The following is a 17,937-nucleotide window of genomic DNA, read 5'->3' on the forward strand; positions in this document are numbered from 1 at the left end:
CGCATGCGTGAGGTTTTTTTACGCCTGTTGGTTGCGTCATTCGCCTGTGGGCAGGCTTTGAGTGAGCACTGGTCCACCCCTCTCATCGTCGTTTCATTACGAGGAAATGGCGGAATGATTTGGGCTTTTTTTTCCATCAGAATTTTTTCAGAAACTGTTAGAGACAGGCAGCTGAAAACCATTCGAAAAATTTATCTGGCTTTCGGTGAAAATTTTACAGGCTTCACAGAGAATAAGGAGTGTTACTACAGCTTTAAGGACGGCCCACAATGGCGCACGGCGCACCGCGCTCCGAGCCGCCATCGAGAGGCAGAAACCACCACATCAGTGCCAGAGGACAAGCCTATCTCGGCTTTCAGTGCTTACCAGTCGAGTTAGTATAAGAGAAATTGTGGAGAGCTGGGCATGTCCCAACTTGTCCTCTGGCACTCCAAAATGGAGGTGTTCCTTTGTCTTGCTTCATCAGTGAATCGGTCGTGACGCGCGAAGCCTCTGCGCGGCTTTCCATGACAAAATCTCTTGTTAAAAGTGAAATCTGCCGGAAAATGGCTGATGTCCAGCTCTTGTGATAACCAGAGAAATTGCACACGACGATCCCGGCTCCACACAGCCATCCGTTTAGAAATGATGTGGTGGTTTCTGCCTCTCAATGGCGGCTCGGAGCGCGGCGCACCGTGCGCCACTGTGGGCCATCCTTAAAGCTGTAGTAACACTCATTCTCTGTGAAGCCCGTAAAATTTTCACCGAAAGCCAGATAAATTTTTTGAATGGTTTCCAGCTGCCTGTCTCTAACAGTTTCTGAACAAATTCTGATGGAAAAAAAGCCCGAATCATTCCGCCATTTCCTCGCAATGAAACAACGACGAGAGGGGTGGACCAGTGCTCACTCAAAGCCTGCCCACAGGCGAATGACGCAACCGACAGGCGTGGAAAAACTCACATGCGCACAAAGGTTCAAGCTTGAAAAACATATGAATCAAATCCATATAGTTTTTGAAAAAAATAAAAAGGTCCGTTACTTTTCTAAACAGACCTCATATATATATATATATATATATATATATATATATATACATATACATATACATATACATATACATACATATATATACATACATACACACATATATATATATATATACACACACACACTCAACAAAAATATAAACGCAACACTTTTGGTTTTGCTCCCATTTTTGTATGAGATGAACTCAAAGATCTAAAACTTTTTCCACATACACAATATCACCATTTCCCTCAAATATTGTTCACAAACCAGTCTAAATCTGTGATAGTGAGCACTTCTCCTTTGCTGAGATAATCCATCCCACCTCACAGGTGTGCCATATCAAGATGCTGATTAGACACCATGATTAGTGCACAGGTGTCAGGCGTAAATTATAGAGTACGTTGCTCAGTGGATAAGGATCTGGTCTTGGTTTGAATCCCCCTCATGCTACCCCTCTGTGTCCTTGGAAGAAGCATTTGATCTACACTGTCTCAGTCCATCCAGCTGCAAATGGGTACCAGCCTTGACTGGGGAAGTAACCAGCATTGGACTGGTGTCCCATCCAGGGGGAGCTGTAGAGTCTCATCCACTCGATGCTATGGAATCGGGAGATAAGCATCAGCACCAACAGACCTAAAACATCTTTCACACTGGGCCAACGCAGAGTTTCATAATTCAGCGTACCGACTACACCGAGCTTATGCAGCCCTATGTGGCAATACCCTGAGGGACGCAAAGGGGTTCCGCGAAATGGATGCAAAAAATTAAACGTTTAATTTCTTTGCGGACTTTCGGCATAGAGCACTGGACGCAGTGCTCTATGCAAGTCTATGTAACACTCTGCTACTGTATGTACATCTATTTAACACTGCACTACTGTACACCAAGCCTCCGCAACTGTATGCTACCCGACGTCAGGGTGAAAAATCTTTTTTTTTTTTTTTTTTTTTAAATAATTGGTACATACCTGCATTGCTCGATTTTATTTAGCCCGCTGGACTCTGCTGAACTTTACTGGTAGTGAAGCTTCAAAACCACAAAAAAAAGAGGTGGGCCAAAGCCCCCCCGCATACACCATACGCACCCATTCCTGTATAATAGCTATGCAGCATAATGCAACTCTACGCAGGCCCAGTGTGAAAGGGGCTTTATAGGGCACTGAAAATCCTCAACAACTGATGTGATACAAACTAACCCCATGAAACATTTTACTGTTTATATTAACTAAGCAATCACAGAGTTGGAATTACTTAAAAAGATCTGTGCAATGTAATGTTAATTTTTTAAAGCTGAGCCAGTGCATCCTTTTTATAGTGTGCACTTCATGCTAAACAGACACACACGCACATGCACGCATACACATGCACACTAAAATTAAGAATTTCCAACCAGTTTCCCAAGAATGGGAAATTAAAACTGACGCCGCTGACTTTCACTTTACATGGACTCTTCGCCAAACAGGACGTAGCGTGTGCAGAGAAACAATGTAGTCTGTACTTAAACATACAGCCACTTGTTAGTGTCCACGGAGGCTCCAGAGTCATTACAACACATTTCATGGTAAGTAAAGCAGCTGCAGCCTTAAATCTGGGATGACTACAGGCAAAGCGAAACCACCACCGAGCTCTCCAATTGCCTGTGCGTGCACGAGGGCATGCGTGCATGCACGTGCATCACATTAAGCCCAGCAGCGTCGCAGGCTAAAGTAAAGAACAAACGCTCCCAGACTGTGACAGTGGAAGTGGAGGAGCACCGGTGCCGTTGTGTGCAGGCTTCTGTGGTGTTTGACTCGTTTTGAGGCACAAGGCCCAGATGTCTGCTGTGTAAAATAAAACCTAAACAGATGGTAGGAAATGGAAAAGCACGTCGGTGCATCATGTTGGACCTCGGCTGCCTTCAGTGAAACTGCGAACTTTTCAAGACAAGCTAACTGTAGTGGGTGAGAAGATGTTTGATGATGAGGGACATCTGAGTGAGGATGAACCTTGAGATCACAGCAGCCTGAGAGCAACTTCAAGTCAGGCTGGATTTGACCTGTCAAGTACTGAGTTCATGGATTCAGTTTGATGCACCTTTTAAAGTCACTTGAATCATTCGTGTCATCGCCGTGGTGACATGTCACCGTGCTTTCAAACATGCTGCAGTGTCCAACGTGCCTGCAGACAAAAACTGCAGCTGACTATTTGGTGGAAGGAGATAAACCAAAACTCAAGCAGCTTGTATCAGATCAGAGTGACGTCATAGTGGGATGTATCTGCACAATATTTCACCTCAGTGTTGGAATGTACTGACTCGCCGACTTTTATCCCATTTTCTTTGGTCCGTTTGCTCTTTAAACCCAAAATTGCTCCAAACATCTGCTTCTGATTGTGAAGGTGTGAGGTTTCAAACGTGCTCATTCACAGGCTGCATTCACTCTATTGTCAAATCTAATTTTTATCTGTGTGGTCTGAGGTCGGAGCCTCCACCCCCACACACAGACAAACAATGGGGCACCAAAGATAACAGGGGTGCATGAGGTTCTGTCTGCTCTGAGGTTGTCAAAATTCAGGTTTTCTTCTCAAAGAAAAACACACAAGAAATCATGTACAAAAATTCATACATAGCTCACATAATCACATGACCATGTTAATATATATATATATATACATATATATCATATTAACTGCAATGCACATAAAGTCAAAGTAACACACTTACTGAACAAAGAACTTTTTTTTTGGTGGGGGGCACAAACTAAAGCGAAAACGTGGGAAACACGTTTCCACATCCACATCACCACAGAACAGCCCCGTTCCTAAATGGCAACCACGCAGGCAGACAACCAATCCATTCCCACATCTCTAAAATATCCATCTATCTGCCACAGCCAGATGAAACGTGGGCGTCCCCTTGGAAGTTCTCCAGCTATTGGGGTCCTCGACACTCAGGCACCTATGTGCTGGATAAGGCAGAGAGAAACGGGCCACATGGACAAAATGTGGAAGCTGATGTTCCCTCACAATGCAAGTGATCCTCCTCACCCTAGTCTCTCTCAGTAACCGCTCATGTGATACAAAGCCATTCCGGCGGTACCCAAGGAACCTCTGAAGACACTTGCAGTGCATCCACAAAGTTTTCACAGCACTTCTTCCACATTTTGTTACTTTACAGCCTTATTCCAAAATGGATGAAATTCATTTTTTCCCCTCAAAATTCTACACACAATACCCCATAATAACATAAAAATACTTCTTGCTAATTTATTAAAAATAAAAAAAACCTAAGACATCACATGTACGTAAGTATTCACAGTCTTTGCCATGAAGCTCAAAATTGAGCTCAGGTGCCTCCTGTTTCCACTGATTATCCTTGAGATGTTTCTACAGCTCAATTGGAGTCCACCTGGGGTAAATTCAGCTGATAGGACATAATTGGGAAAGACACACACCTGTCTACATATAAGGTCCCACAGTTGACAGTCAGAGCACAAACCAAGCATGAAGTCAAAGGAATTGTCTGTAGACCTCAGAGACAGGATTGTCTGGAGTCAAAATCTGGGGCAGGGAACAGAAACATTTCTGCTGCTTTGAAGGTCCCAATGAGCACAGTGGCCTCCATCATCTGTAAATGGAAGAAGTTCAGATCCACCAGGACCCTTCCTAGAGCTGGCCGCCCGTCTAAACTGAGCAATCGGGGGAGAAGAACCTTAGTCAGGGAGGTGACCAAGAACCCAATGGTCACTCTGTCAAAGCTCCAGCATTCCTCTGTGTAGAGAGAAGAACCTTCCAGAAGGGTAACCAATGGCTGTGCACCGATGCTCCCCATCCAACCTGATGGAGCTTGAGAGGTGCTGCAAAGAGGAATGGACCAAACTGTCCAAAGATAGGTGCACCAAGCTTGAGGCATCATATTCAAGAAGACTTGTGGCTGTAATTGCTGCCAAAGGTGCATCAACAAAATACTGAACAAGGGGTGTGAATATTTAAGTATTCACACCCTTTGTTCAATACTTTGTTGATCACATATACACTCAACAAAAATATAAACGCAACACTTTTGGTTTTGCTCCCATTTTGTATGAGATGAACTCAAAGATCTAAAACTTTTTCCACATACACAATATCACCATTTCCCTCAAATATTGTTCACAAACCAGTCTAAATCTGTGATAGTGAGCACTTCTCCTTTGCTGAGATAATCCATCCCACCTCACAGGTGTACCATACCAAGATGCTGATTAGACACCATGATTAGTGCACAGGTGTGCCTTAGACTGCCCACAATAAAAGGCCACTCTGAAAGGTGCAGTTTATCACACAGCACAATGCCACAGATGTCGCAAGATTTGAGGGAGCGTGCAGTTGGCATGCTGACAGCAGGAATGTCAACCAGAGCTGTTGCTCGTGTATTGAATGTTCATTTCTCTACCATAAGCCATCTCCAAAGGCGTTTCAGAGAATTTGGCAGTACATCCAACCAGCCTCACAACTGCAGACCACGTGTAACCACACCAGCCCAGGACCTCCACATCCAGCATGTTCACCTCCAAGATCGTCTGAGACCAGCCACTCGGACAGCTGCTGAAACAATCGGTTTGCATAACCAAAGAATTTCTGCACAAACTGTCAGAAACCGTCTCAGGGAAGCTCATTTGCATGCTCGTCGTCCTCATCGGGGTCTCGACCTGACTCCAGTTCATTGTTGTAACCGACTTGAGTGGGCAAATGCTCACATTCGCTGGCGTTTGGCACGTTGGAGAGGTGTTCTCTTCACAGATGAATCCCGGTTCACACTGTCCAGGGCAGATGGCAGACAGCATGTGTGGCGTCGTGTGGGTGAGCGGTTTTCTGATGTCAATGTTGTGGATCGAGTGGCCCATGGTGGCGGTGGGGTTATGGTATCTGTCGTCTGTTATGGACGAAGAACACAGGTGCATTTTATTGATGGCATTTTGAATGCACAGAGATACCGTGACGAGATCCTGAGGCAGATTGTTGTGCCATACATCCAAGAACATCACCTCATGTTGCAGCAGGATAATGCACGGCCCCATGTTGCAAGGATCTGTACACAATTTTGGAAGCTGAAAATGTCCCAGTTCTTGCATGGCCGGCATACTCACCGGACATGTCACCCATTGAGCATGTTTGGGATGCTCTGGACCGGCGTATATGACAGCGTGTACCAGTTCCTTCCAATATCCAGCAACTTCGCACAGCCATTGAAGAGGAGTGGACCAACATTCCACAGGCCACAATTGACAACCTGATCAACTCTATGCGAAGGAGATGTGTTGCACTGCATGAGGCAAATGGTGGTCACACCAGATACTGACTGGTATCCCCCCCAATAAAATAAAACTACACCTTTCAGAGTGGCCTTTTATTGTGGACAGTCTAAGGCACACCTGTGCACTAATCATGGTGTCAAATCAGCATCTTGATATGGCACACCTGTGAGGTGGGATGGATTATCTCAGCAAAGGAGAAGTGCTCACTATCACAGATTTAGACTAGTTTGTGAACAATATTTGAGGGAAATGGTGATATTGTGTATGTGGAAAAAGTTTTAGATCTTTGAGTTCATCTCATACAAAATGGGAGCAAAACCAAAAGTGTTGCGTTTATATTTTTGTTGAGTGTATATATATATATATATATATATATATATATATATATATATATATAAATAAATGAGCTCATCATCATGTAAAGCTGCAGCTGAGATGCTCAATGAGCCAAAAGCCCACTCATCATAAAAACAACGAGCCTTTTCCAGCAAAGTGTTCATGGCCAGTCTCCACACCTGTTGCAAATAATGTACTGTACATATGATCGTTTTAAAACTGGTACATTTTTTTGTTGCCATTTTGTTGTTCCAGGTGTGTTCATGTGCTGTACAGTCAGCAGCTGAATAAGAAGGAAAAAAATGACAGGCCCATCACACTGAATTATCACAATATATTGGGTGGACAAGAACCTTTTCCTCAAATACAGAATGTGTATTTTGATGATCACTGTGTATTACATCGGGATGTGACGAGAACATTTAGAATACATCTAAAATGCCGCCGTGTCTGCCGTTTGAGGTGTTTTTTTGGTGGCGTTCTGTAGTAATGATCAATTCTTTTCAAAATTCATAGATAATATCGTAACTTGCACAATTTGCAAATATGACATTGACTAAGTGGTATTTTTACTTTTCTCATTGCCCATTGGTTTAAAAAGATCATGCAACTAAAAAGGTGCGCTCTGATTGGCTGTTGGCTCGGACTTTTTCAGAATTTCTTGGTGCACTGGGCAGCTGCACACGTGCAGTACAGAAGTTCTTATTGGTCAGAAAAAATATGCCACTCCATGCTGCAGCCAAAATCCCTTCTTGCTCGCTCTCACATGTCCTGGTTATACGTTTGGACCACATCTTAAATTTCCCACTACAATATCGTCTGCGGAAACCTGCTACATAATTCAATGCGGTAACGCCACGCTCTGCACGCCATGGAACATCTCTGCTGCAGGGTTGCATCATTTATTAAAATAAAATAAAATTAAAAAAATTAAAAAAATTAAAAAATGGGGAAATTTGTCCAACAGAGACAGACTTCAAAATAAAAGCGGCACCGCTTTGCCTCCCGGATCTGCAGATGGTCCACCACACAACCATTTATAACTTAAAAACAAACCCTGAAATTAACAAATTAACACACGCTGGCAGAATTCATCACCTGCTTAAAGATTAGCTCAACAAGATTTTTTTCTTTTTTTAAACAGACACAATAAATGTGATTTTAACAAGTTCTCCAACTTAGTAGGCCATGAGCTAGGCTAGTTTTGTGGCTAGCCAGCTAGTTAGTTAGTTAATGGCACTGTATTTGCACTAACCTGTTTTGTGTTGCAGGTGCCTGCAAACGACACATTTTTACAGTATTTTATAATTTATTACCACAAAACCTTTCGAAGATTTCAGTATAAAACCTGACTGACTATCTGCTTCCACCTTGAAGCTGCTGACTCCCGCCAACCCCAAAGCTCAGCAGACTCAACGCAGCTTGTGATCGGGCGTCAACGCAAATTATTATTCACCGACATTGATCTCAACGTGAAGCTCCCCTGTGGCTAACACAACAATCGTATTTAATTCAGGTTAAATAACGGCAAATGCTCTGTGGCGTCACCGGGTGCACAGCTTCATGGTGGAGCGGACTCTTAAATACGTGAAATTTCAGCAGCACTTGGAAGATTGGAGCCTAGATTTGATTTGTTTTCTTATGTTAAATCCCTTCGCTGTTGCACTCCACCATGAAGCGATGACTTGTGGTGTAACAACCACTGGTTTCGCCGGTCACAGCCACAGAAGCGTAGAACTACTATAGAGTTGTCTGGGTGACTTGGTGGCTTCCATCACTCATCTCCCCCTTGAACAGTCACTTCATTTTTGAGAACTGCCTATTCCAGTCAGATTCACCTTCCAGTACCATGCTGTTTGTATTTCTGATTGATTGATGGAAATAAATTCTAAGACATATTCAGTGACTTGAAAATGCTCATGTTCATCCCAACTTGTGTGATGAAAACTGGCTGTAAAAGTGATGATTTGTTTGCGTAAAGGGCACAAATACTTATGCATTCCTTTATAATAGCTTTGATATTGTTTTATTGATGTAATGTGGTGATGACTTGTATCCACTGTGACTTTAAATGGCAGAATTTCAGAAATTTTAAAACGGAAAAGCATCAATTTTTCATGATTTCACAAAAAAAAAAAAAAAAAAATTATGTGTGAAAAGTGTTTTTGTGTGAAAATATTTGTGTATGTCCTTAGTTCTACTTGACTTATTTGTAGTTCAGTGCAACCACCAAATGGTGGCGCTTTAAACCATGAGTCCTATTTATTCTGTCTTCACCTGCTGTCGGGAAGGTGACGCCTACAAGTGCGTTACGTTCAACTGCTTTTCTTGCTGGAACGAAATGAAAAAAAATGGCAGACAAGCGGTTCATCATTACCTGCTACATCGCACCGTGCTAGTAACAGCATTTTATAACATGTTAACTGTCAGTAGAGAACACATTAAAATTTTATACACAATCAACCGCTAACAGCAGCTGAATGGTTAATAAAGAAAATATTTAACATTCGTGACAAATCAGGTGTTGCTCTCTGCTATGTTGAAATGTCAAAGGTCATCTGAACTCAGCAAGTCGTGTCTCAGAATTATCTCCCAATTCCCCCGTCGAAATCACAACGTGACAAGGCATTTATGTGCATTTTGTATGTCTGGCACTCATAATTCCGACAGTACTTGAAGGCAGCATTGTGGGTACTAAAAGTCTTGGTCAGACATCAGAATAAATTCTCTATTTTCATTTGATCACACAGGCCTTTTGCATAAGTTCAGCAACTTCACTAGAGCCACCTGCAGGACAGGAGGACCACCCTGCATGACACCGACTACAAATTTAGAAAGAAAAGTCACAAATTTGAAACATGATCTTAGATAGTTCAACTGAAAACAGGATTAAGCAGGAAATCTTTTCTGATTGACCCTTACCTTCTGGTCGACAATAGTGCACACGAGGTCCTTGACAGCGGACAGTGACAGGTCACTGGCCTCCAGGTTGACCGTCTCTCTGGTCAGGCCGATCTGCAGCAGGAAGGACACCCCATGGAAGGAGCTGCGGGAGTCGGTGGGGCTGGGGGCGCTGTGACTGCCGTTGGACAGCCGCGTGTAGAGTGGTCCGGGCGGGCTCGGCGACAAGAAGGGCGGCGAGGACGGGTGGAGGAAGGCTCGAGGTAAGGATGGGGGAGAGGAGGTAGACATTGGCTTTCTTCTTCCAACGGCAACGTGAAACTCTAAAAGGTGGCGGACTCAGTGGAAAAGCACAGCGTGACCGGCGGCTGGAGATGCGTTTGGTCCCGATCAGGTGCAACAACTTGGCATCAGGAAACCCGCTCGCCCTCCGGAACGCTCACACCCGACAGTTTTTCAAAAGATGAACAGGTGAGGGAGAAAAACGGACAATCCACAGACTCCTGCAGGAAACTTCATATCCCGGAATGACGTTCCTTCTCTCCACTGAAATCAGTAATCCACTGTGACCTCCGGAAGCCTGTCGCCCCACACACACACAAAGACACACATGCTATTTTTATAAGGAAAATCAATTATCTGAATACAGTCGTGCACACTGCAGGCTGATACCGTCATTCTGCAGGAAAATAAATGAATGAAGATTCATCGTGTCACTACCATCATATTTTAATTTAACCCTGTTCACAAAAACAAGCTGTGACCAACATGACCATTTGCCTGAAAGCAGGATGTGTGTGTGGAACACGTTACCTAATGATGGGGAGTGGTGACCTACAAACATTAGAGGAGTGGACATGTGACCTAAAGGTCACTGTTAAAATCCCTGGGGCCTCATGTACAAAGGCTTGTGTGGACTTCCTACTGAAACACGGCATACACTAAAACCCACAAACTGTCCTAGTCCTACACACAAAAATATCAACATGTATCAAAGTGTGCATACGCATGGATCCAAGCACATTTATACATCCTACTGAATGTGGAATTGAGTGTACATGCAGATGTACCAAACGCCTCCCTCTTCATGCCACTATTTACATATGAAAAATTTTCAGGGTCAAAGTCCTGTTAGATTAACATACGTGGTCTGTCCAAAAAGTAACAGACCTTTTTATTTTTTTCAAAAACTATATGGATTTGAATCACGTGTGATTGCATCAGCCAAGCTTGAACCTTCGTGCGCATGCGTGAGTTTTTTCACGCCTGTCAGTTGCGTCATTCACCTGTGGGCAGGCTTTGAGTGAGCACTGCTCCACCCCCCTCGTCGGATTTTTATTGTCAGTGAAATGGCTGAGAGACTGCCGCTTTGCTCCATGAAATTTTTTTCAGAAACTGTTAGAGACAGCCAGTTGGAAACCATTCGAAAGATTCAGATGGATTTCGGTGAAGATTCTGTCGGCGTCACACGGATTAAGGAGTGTTAAAACCTTTTTAAAGACAGCCCACAGCGGCGGAGGGAGCGCAGCGCACCGAGCAGCCATCGACAGGCTGGAACGACCTGTGTTGATCCGGGACATCGTGTGACTACCACAGAAATGGCAAGAGAGCTGGACATCAGCACTTTTGCGGCACATTCCACTGTTACAGGATGTCCCGGATCCGACGAGGGGGGTGGACCACTGCTCACTCAAAGCCTGCCCACACACGAATGACGCAACCGACAGGCGTGAAAAAACTCACGCATGCGCACGAAGGTTCAAGCTTGGCTGATGCAATCACACGTGATTCAAATCCATATAGTTTCTGAAAAAAATAAAAAGGTCCATTACTTTTTGGACAGACCTCGTACAATGTAAAAAATACATTAAATGAGGTTTTCAATGCTAAATTTAAATGGCCACAAAATCTGTAATCTTGATCAGATCTGGATCAAACTTTGTCAGTTGATAAAGGATACCATCCTACATAACACTCAAATATGAAAGAAATTTCATCTTTTTTGACAGCCATATGAATTTTTGAAAATTCATTCAATGTTGAAGATAAGGATTTTTCTCATTTTCAAGATTTTTCCTAACTTTGCCCTTTGACCTTGTAAATTGAATCACTTCTTGCCTATCATCACGTCATTATATATGTATATTTAATATATAATCACCAATATGTGTTCTGAAGTCTGCCAATATCATCACTGTTGTCAGCCTGAAGGTTTACCTCCGATGTTAATTGTCAACTAAATAAGACTCTAAACCATAAATGCTGTGTCCCCACAGCTGCTTCAAACACCTTCAGACTAGACTTTAAAAAAAAAGCACTCCACACTATAAAAAAATTGTCTGAAAACAGCTCGACCACCGCTGTGTTTACAACTGATTTGGGTTTGAATCAGCAGGTGCCGTTCTGGTGATGACGTAGCAACAATATGGCCTGCACACGTTGTCGACTTTTACTGTTCAAGATTTTTTTAAATATCAACATTTCACCATTTTTAGTGATTATTTGTGCACATTTTTTGGTGTCACCTACACTTTAAGGTTGACTGGGACACTCCTGACCGATCGGCCAGCTCCAGCTAGAATGCCCCTGAAGCCACGATGCCCACCGTGGTCAACACCTGTGTGGGCACAGGCAACCCCTGGCTCCTCGCCGTATTGCGCTCTGGGCCGTCCGCAGTTCTGCGCACAACTCCAGTAACAGTGGCCTTGGAAATCAAAATTAGTTTATGAGCCAGTTATCGTCATTTTCAAGTAAATCCTTGCATTCTCTGAATACATGCTAACGTCAGATTGCACCATTTGCAAGGTCCTCTGACAACACTAACACAGCCACTGTTAAAGCCATTTTCCTCATAAGTTTGTGATGTTTTTATGTCCAACCATATACAGTAGTGTTCAGAATAATAGTAGTGCTATGTGACTAAAAAGATTAATCCAGGTTTTGAGTATATTTCTTATTGTTACATGGAAACAAGGTACCAGTAGATTCAGTAGATTCTCACAAATCCAACAAGACCAAGCATTCATGATATACACACTCTTAAGGCTATGAAACTGGGCTATTAGTAAAAAAAAAAGTAGAAAAGGGGGTGTTCACAATAATAGGAGCATCTGCTGTTTACACTACAAACTCAAAACTATTATGTTCAAACTGCATTTTTAGCAATCCTGTGAATCACTAAACTAGTATTTAGTTGTATAACCACAGTTTCATGATTTCTTCACATCTGCGAGGCATTAATTTTGTTGGTTTGGAACCAAGATTTTGCTGGTTTACTACTGTGCTTGGGGTCATTGTCTTGTTGAAACACCCATTTCAAGGGCATGTCCTCTTCAGCATAATGCAACATGACCTCTTCAAGTATTTTGACATATCCAAACTGATCCATGATACCTGGTATGTGATATATAGGCCCAACACCATAGTAGGAGAAACATGCCCATATCATGATGCTTGCACCACCATGTTTCACTGTCTTCACTGTGAACTGTGGCTTGAATTCAGAGTTTGGGGGTCGTCTCACAAACTGTCTGCGGCCCTTGGACCCAAAAAGAACAATTTTACTCTCATCAGTCCACAAAATATTCCTCCATTTCTCTTTAGGCCAGCTGATGTGTTCTTTGGCAAATTGTAACCTCTTCTGCACGTCTTTTATTTAACAGAGGGACTTTGTGGGGGATTCTTGCAAATAAATTAGCTTCACACAGGCGTCTTCTAACTGTCACAGCACTTACAGGTAACTCCAGACTGTCTTTGATCATCCTGGAGGTGATCAATGGGTGAACCTTTGCCATTCTGGTTATTCTTCTATCCATTTTGATGGTTGTTTTCCGATTTCTTCCATGCGTCTCTGTTTTTTTGTCCATTTTAAAGCATTGGAGATCACTGTAGATGAACAGCCTATAATTTTTTGCACCTGCGTATAAGTTTTCCCCTCTCCAGTCAACTTTTGAATTAAACTACGCTGTTCTTCTGAACAATGTCTTGAACGTCTCATTTTCCTCAGACTTTCAAAGAGAAAAGCATGTTCAACAGGTGCTGGCTTCATCCTTAAATAGGGGACACCTGATTCACACCTGTTTGTTCCACAAAACTGACGAACTCACTGACTGAATGCCACACTACTATTATTGTGAACACCCCCTTTTCTACTTTTTTTTTTACTAATAGCTAAAAGAGTGTGCATATCATGAATGCTTGGTCTTGTTGGCTTTGTGAGAATCTACTGAATCTACTGGTACCTTGTTTCCCATGTAACAATAAGAAATATACTCAAAACCTGGATTAATCTTTTTAGTCACATAGCACTACTATTATTCTGAACACTACTGTAATTGCAAACACGTTGGTGTGTTAATTGCTCGTAAGTGTGCATCCGTCTGATGACTTCTTGTTTTCACAGTATTAACAAGTTTCCCAGCATCACCTCTACGTGTTGGTGATGCACCAACAGCTACGGAAACGTGCGTACGTTAGCCATGATTTCTGAGTGCTGCACCGCACATTTCCACAGTCATTTCACTGCTGACACACCTGTGACGTACGCCACGTTTTTGTGCGTACGCAGCCTTTGTACATGAGGCGCCAGGACAGTTAAACATAGGTGAGGAACACAAACCAACAACCCATGCTTCACTCTTGTTTGCACTACCAATGCACCTTAGAGCAAGGCTTTTCAACACCAACTGCTTGCCTGAATACATAAAAGGTTCATAATCCTAAGAAGAAAACAATCATCCAAAACATCAAGGTAGAGTGTTAAGAATTATTGGATTGACACCCATAAGAATCATTTATATTGAAAATGTGCTTGTCAATTATTGAAGAAAATTCACAAATTGGTTTCACAATAATTTCTGATTTTCTGTTTTATGTCACTGAGGATATCACTAACATTTCAAATTAAATAATTAACATATTTTGCAGCGTACAAGTCACTTTTTTAAACTAGGTTTGTTGAGTCCGGTGACGTAAATATCGAAAATTATGACTTCCTTATTATTAATAATAATAATAATTTATGTAGGGGTTCCCCAGGAATTGTCACACTAAACAAAATACACACCAATAATGTTAGAATAAATGGCAATAATAAAATGTACACTACAACAATGCAAAAAAAAATGTAAATGAAATAAAAAGGCTGCTACTAAAGGAAAAAACAAAGTGCAACTTATGTTTTTTCCTCCTCAAGAGTCATTTTGACAGGTGCAACTTATACTCCAGAAAATACAAATGTATTAAAAAAAAAAACACAGATACATCATTAAAGAGTATAATTTTTAAACCAAGTTCAAATGTGCTTTATTGATCTCTTTGGAAAAACATTTAATTATTCCATTTATAAATCAATCTGTTAATTTTTCCATCTCACTCTTTGTTTAATTTGAGTTACACAGACTGTAAAGGGAAAATTTCTGTAAACTACAGAGGTGCATTTTTTCAGTTTATTAAAAACATTACTCAGGATTCCAATACCTTTTTGCTGCCATATGACGTCTAAATGATGATCATAAAAATAACTTCAAAACATTTTTAGCAGATGTAGACAAACTTGATGAGGAAAAGAAATAGAAAGAAAGGAGTTCATGAATGTTGGCACTGACTGGAATTTGGATGTGAATTGTGGGGATTTATTTCAAACCTAATTTTTTAACTTTTATTTTTAAACTTATAATAATATATTTAACCAGATAAAAGCCCACTGAGATCGAGACCTCTTTTACAAGTGTGACCTGGCCAAGAAAGGCAGCAGCACACATCAGGTTAACATCATCTAACTTTATCTTACACAAAGAAATAAAGCATTTTTCATCCTCTCAATCAATTTGTTCAAAAGAATAAATATATTACAACAGAGTCACAAAAGTTTGTGAAATTATTAGTCTCAGTGAGACAAAGACATCAATAAATGATGTTACTGATAAAATTCCAGAAGAGGATTCTGTATCAATTTATTGACTGAATTTATTTTGTATAATCCAATGTACATACACATTAAAATATACATGGAATAATAAACACAATAAAGTGAAAATGCTCATTTCCTTTGCGGTGCATTTCTTTATTTTTAAACAAATCTCAACAGGCATGTTTCAATATTATCATCAATATCCCTGAAACTAATCCACTGAACTTGATGCCAAATGACAATCAACAAGTGTAATTTTATGCAGAGCAGCAAAGTGTTTTATTGATTTATTTAATTACAGCAACAATTACGATTAAAACTGACGCAAATATCCAGGTTTGGCGCAGTAATGTGATCAGAGTTCCCTTCTAGTTATATCTATTTGCTGATGTCAACCAGCTTAAAGTGAAGGTTTAGCGGTTTAATTGTCCCTAATATCGAGTTTCAACATTAGTTTGTAGTCCTGGAAACAAAAGCATGATATTTAATTACTGTCACGTCTGGTTTTTAAAAGCGCACAAACGTCTGGAAACATCTGCACCCCTCCCACTTCAGACGGCCACAAAACCACCCAGACAAGCGCAAAAGTTTGCACGTTAAACTTCATCATCGGGCCCCGTTAAAAGCCGTATTGGGCTTCGGTCGGTTGTGGAAGCGGACTCACTTTACCTTCACGCCGAGCGGCGGACGCTTTTCTTTCCATTGTCACAGAAACTTTGTGTCCGCGGAGCGAAGCGCAGCCCGAAGTTTGTGTGCAGGAAAAGCGCAGCGTGGCAACTCCGCTCCGACAAACTGCGGCATTAATTCAAAGCAGCGGCGCGATTAGCGGCATCTTCTCTGATCTTTTATTCCACACTGTGTAAATTCATGCGCATCTTATTACTCTTCCAGCTGTGAGTGCTCCCCCTGGTTGGCGACTGAAATAGCGCACAGGCCGTCGCTGGGATTTGTAGTCTTTTTGCTGTGGCCACATAAGCGTCTTTCAATGTGAGAGGTGGTCGACTTGAACTACAGCTCCTGAGAGACGATGGCGCCGAACGCTCTGCGCATGCGCCCGAGCTTCTCCGTTATTTCAGAAAGTATTCTGCCCCGAAAGTATGGAAGCCGCTCCGTGCCAACTACACCTGGTGGGTGACTTCATGTAAGAGAAACGACGTTTTCAAATGGGCATCAAGTCAAAGCTTCAAATCTCAAAATGTTAAATTGTAGTTACTAATGTGGTCACACATTTTATGATTACTAACCCAAAACTTTTCTTTCTAGTGAAATTATTAAATTAATATCTGTGCACAAAAATGGCAATAACTCATTTCTGTAGCGTCAGTGGTGAAATGGGAGGGGGTGAAGGGGTGCAACCTCCCACCACCCAAGCCATTAACCAAAGCTGCAATAAAATATGGGGGAAATCTTGCATAAACAGACATTTGGACTTTGAAATAAAAAATATGACTATTTTTTTCCCCCATTGAAATTATTGAAGTCAAAATTTCATCGCAGGAAAACATAATTATACGGTGCATCCAGAAAGTATTCACAGCACATTCACTTTTTCCATATTTTGTTATGTTACATCCTTATTCCAAAATGCAGTGAATTAATTTTTCGCTCAAAATTCTACTCACAACACCCCATAATGACATGAAAAGCTTTTTTTCAATTTTTGCAAATTTATTAAAACAAAAAAAAACTAAGAAATCATGTGTACATAAGTATTCACAACCTTTGCTCAATATTCTGTTGATGGATCTTTGGCAGCAATTAAAGCCTCAAGTCTTCTTGAATATGATGCCACAATCTTGGTGCACCTATCTTTGGTCAGTTTGGTCCATTCCTCCTTGCAGCACCTCTCAAGCTCCATCAGGTTGGACGGGGAGAGTTGATGCACAGACATTTTCAGATCTCTCCAGAGATGTTCAATCAGATTCTGATCTGGGCTCTGGCTGGGCCACTCAAGGACATTCACAGTTGTCCTGAAGCCACTCCTTTGATGTCTTGGCTGTGTGCTTAGGGTAATTGTCTTGCTGAAAGATGAACCGTCATCCCAGTCTGAGGTCAAGAGCGCTCTGGAGCAGGTTTTCATCCAGGATGTCTCTGTACATTGCTGCATTTGTCTTTCCCTCAATCCTGACTAGTCTCCCAGTTCCTGCTGCTGAAAAACATTCCCACAGCATGATGCTGCCACCATGCTTCACTGCAGAGATGGTGCCTGGTTTCCTCCAAACATGACGCCAAAGAGTTCAATTTTTTTCTCATCAGACCAGAGAATTTTGTTTCCCCTGGTCTGAGTCCTTCAGGTGCCATTTGTCAAACTCCAGGTGGGCTGCCATGTGCTTTTACTAAGGAGTGGCTTCCATCTGGCCACTCTACCATACAGGCCTGATTGGTGGATTGCTCCAGAGATGGTTGTCCTTCTGGAAAATTCTTCTCTCTCCACAGAGGAATGCTGGAGCTCTGACAGAGTGACCATCGGGTTCTTGGTCACCTCCCTGACTAAGATCCTTCTCCCTC

The 17,937-nt window shown here is 42.0% G+C and overlaps 1 protein-coding gene across 1 annotated transcript in view; it reads right to left on the reverse strand.

Annotated features, from left to right (window-relative positions):
• The window catches only part of prkd3 (protein kinase D3), a 111,062-nt gene extending 94,743 nt beyond the window's left edge, over positions 1 to 16,319 (reverse strand). Inside the window, exons 1-2 of the mRNA XM_034195584.1 lie at positions 16,099 to 16,319; positions 9,540 to 10,098 (exon numbers count right to left, since the gene is read on the reverse strand). Of these exons, the coding sequence (XP_034051475.1) occupies positions 9,540 to 9,809 (270 nt within the window). The 5' untranslated portion in view covers positions 9,810 to 10,098; positions 16,099 to 16,319. The remainder of the gene's footprint in view (positions 1 to 9,539; positions 10,099 to 16,098) is intronic.
• Between the last annotated feature and the right edge of the window lie 1,618 nt (positions 16,320 to 17,937).

The sequence above is a fragment of the Thalassophryne amazonica genome, chromosome 19 (genome assembly GCF_902500255.1).
Source record: "Thalassophryne amazonica chromosome 19, fThaAma1.1, whole genome shotgun sequence".
In the NCBI taxonomy this organism is placed as follows: Eukaryota; Metazoa; Chordata; class Actinopteri; order Batrachoidiformes; family Batrachoididae; genus Thalassophryne; species Thalassophryne amazonica.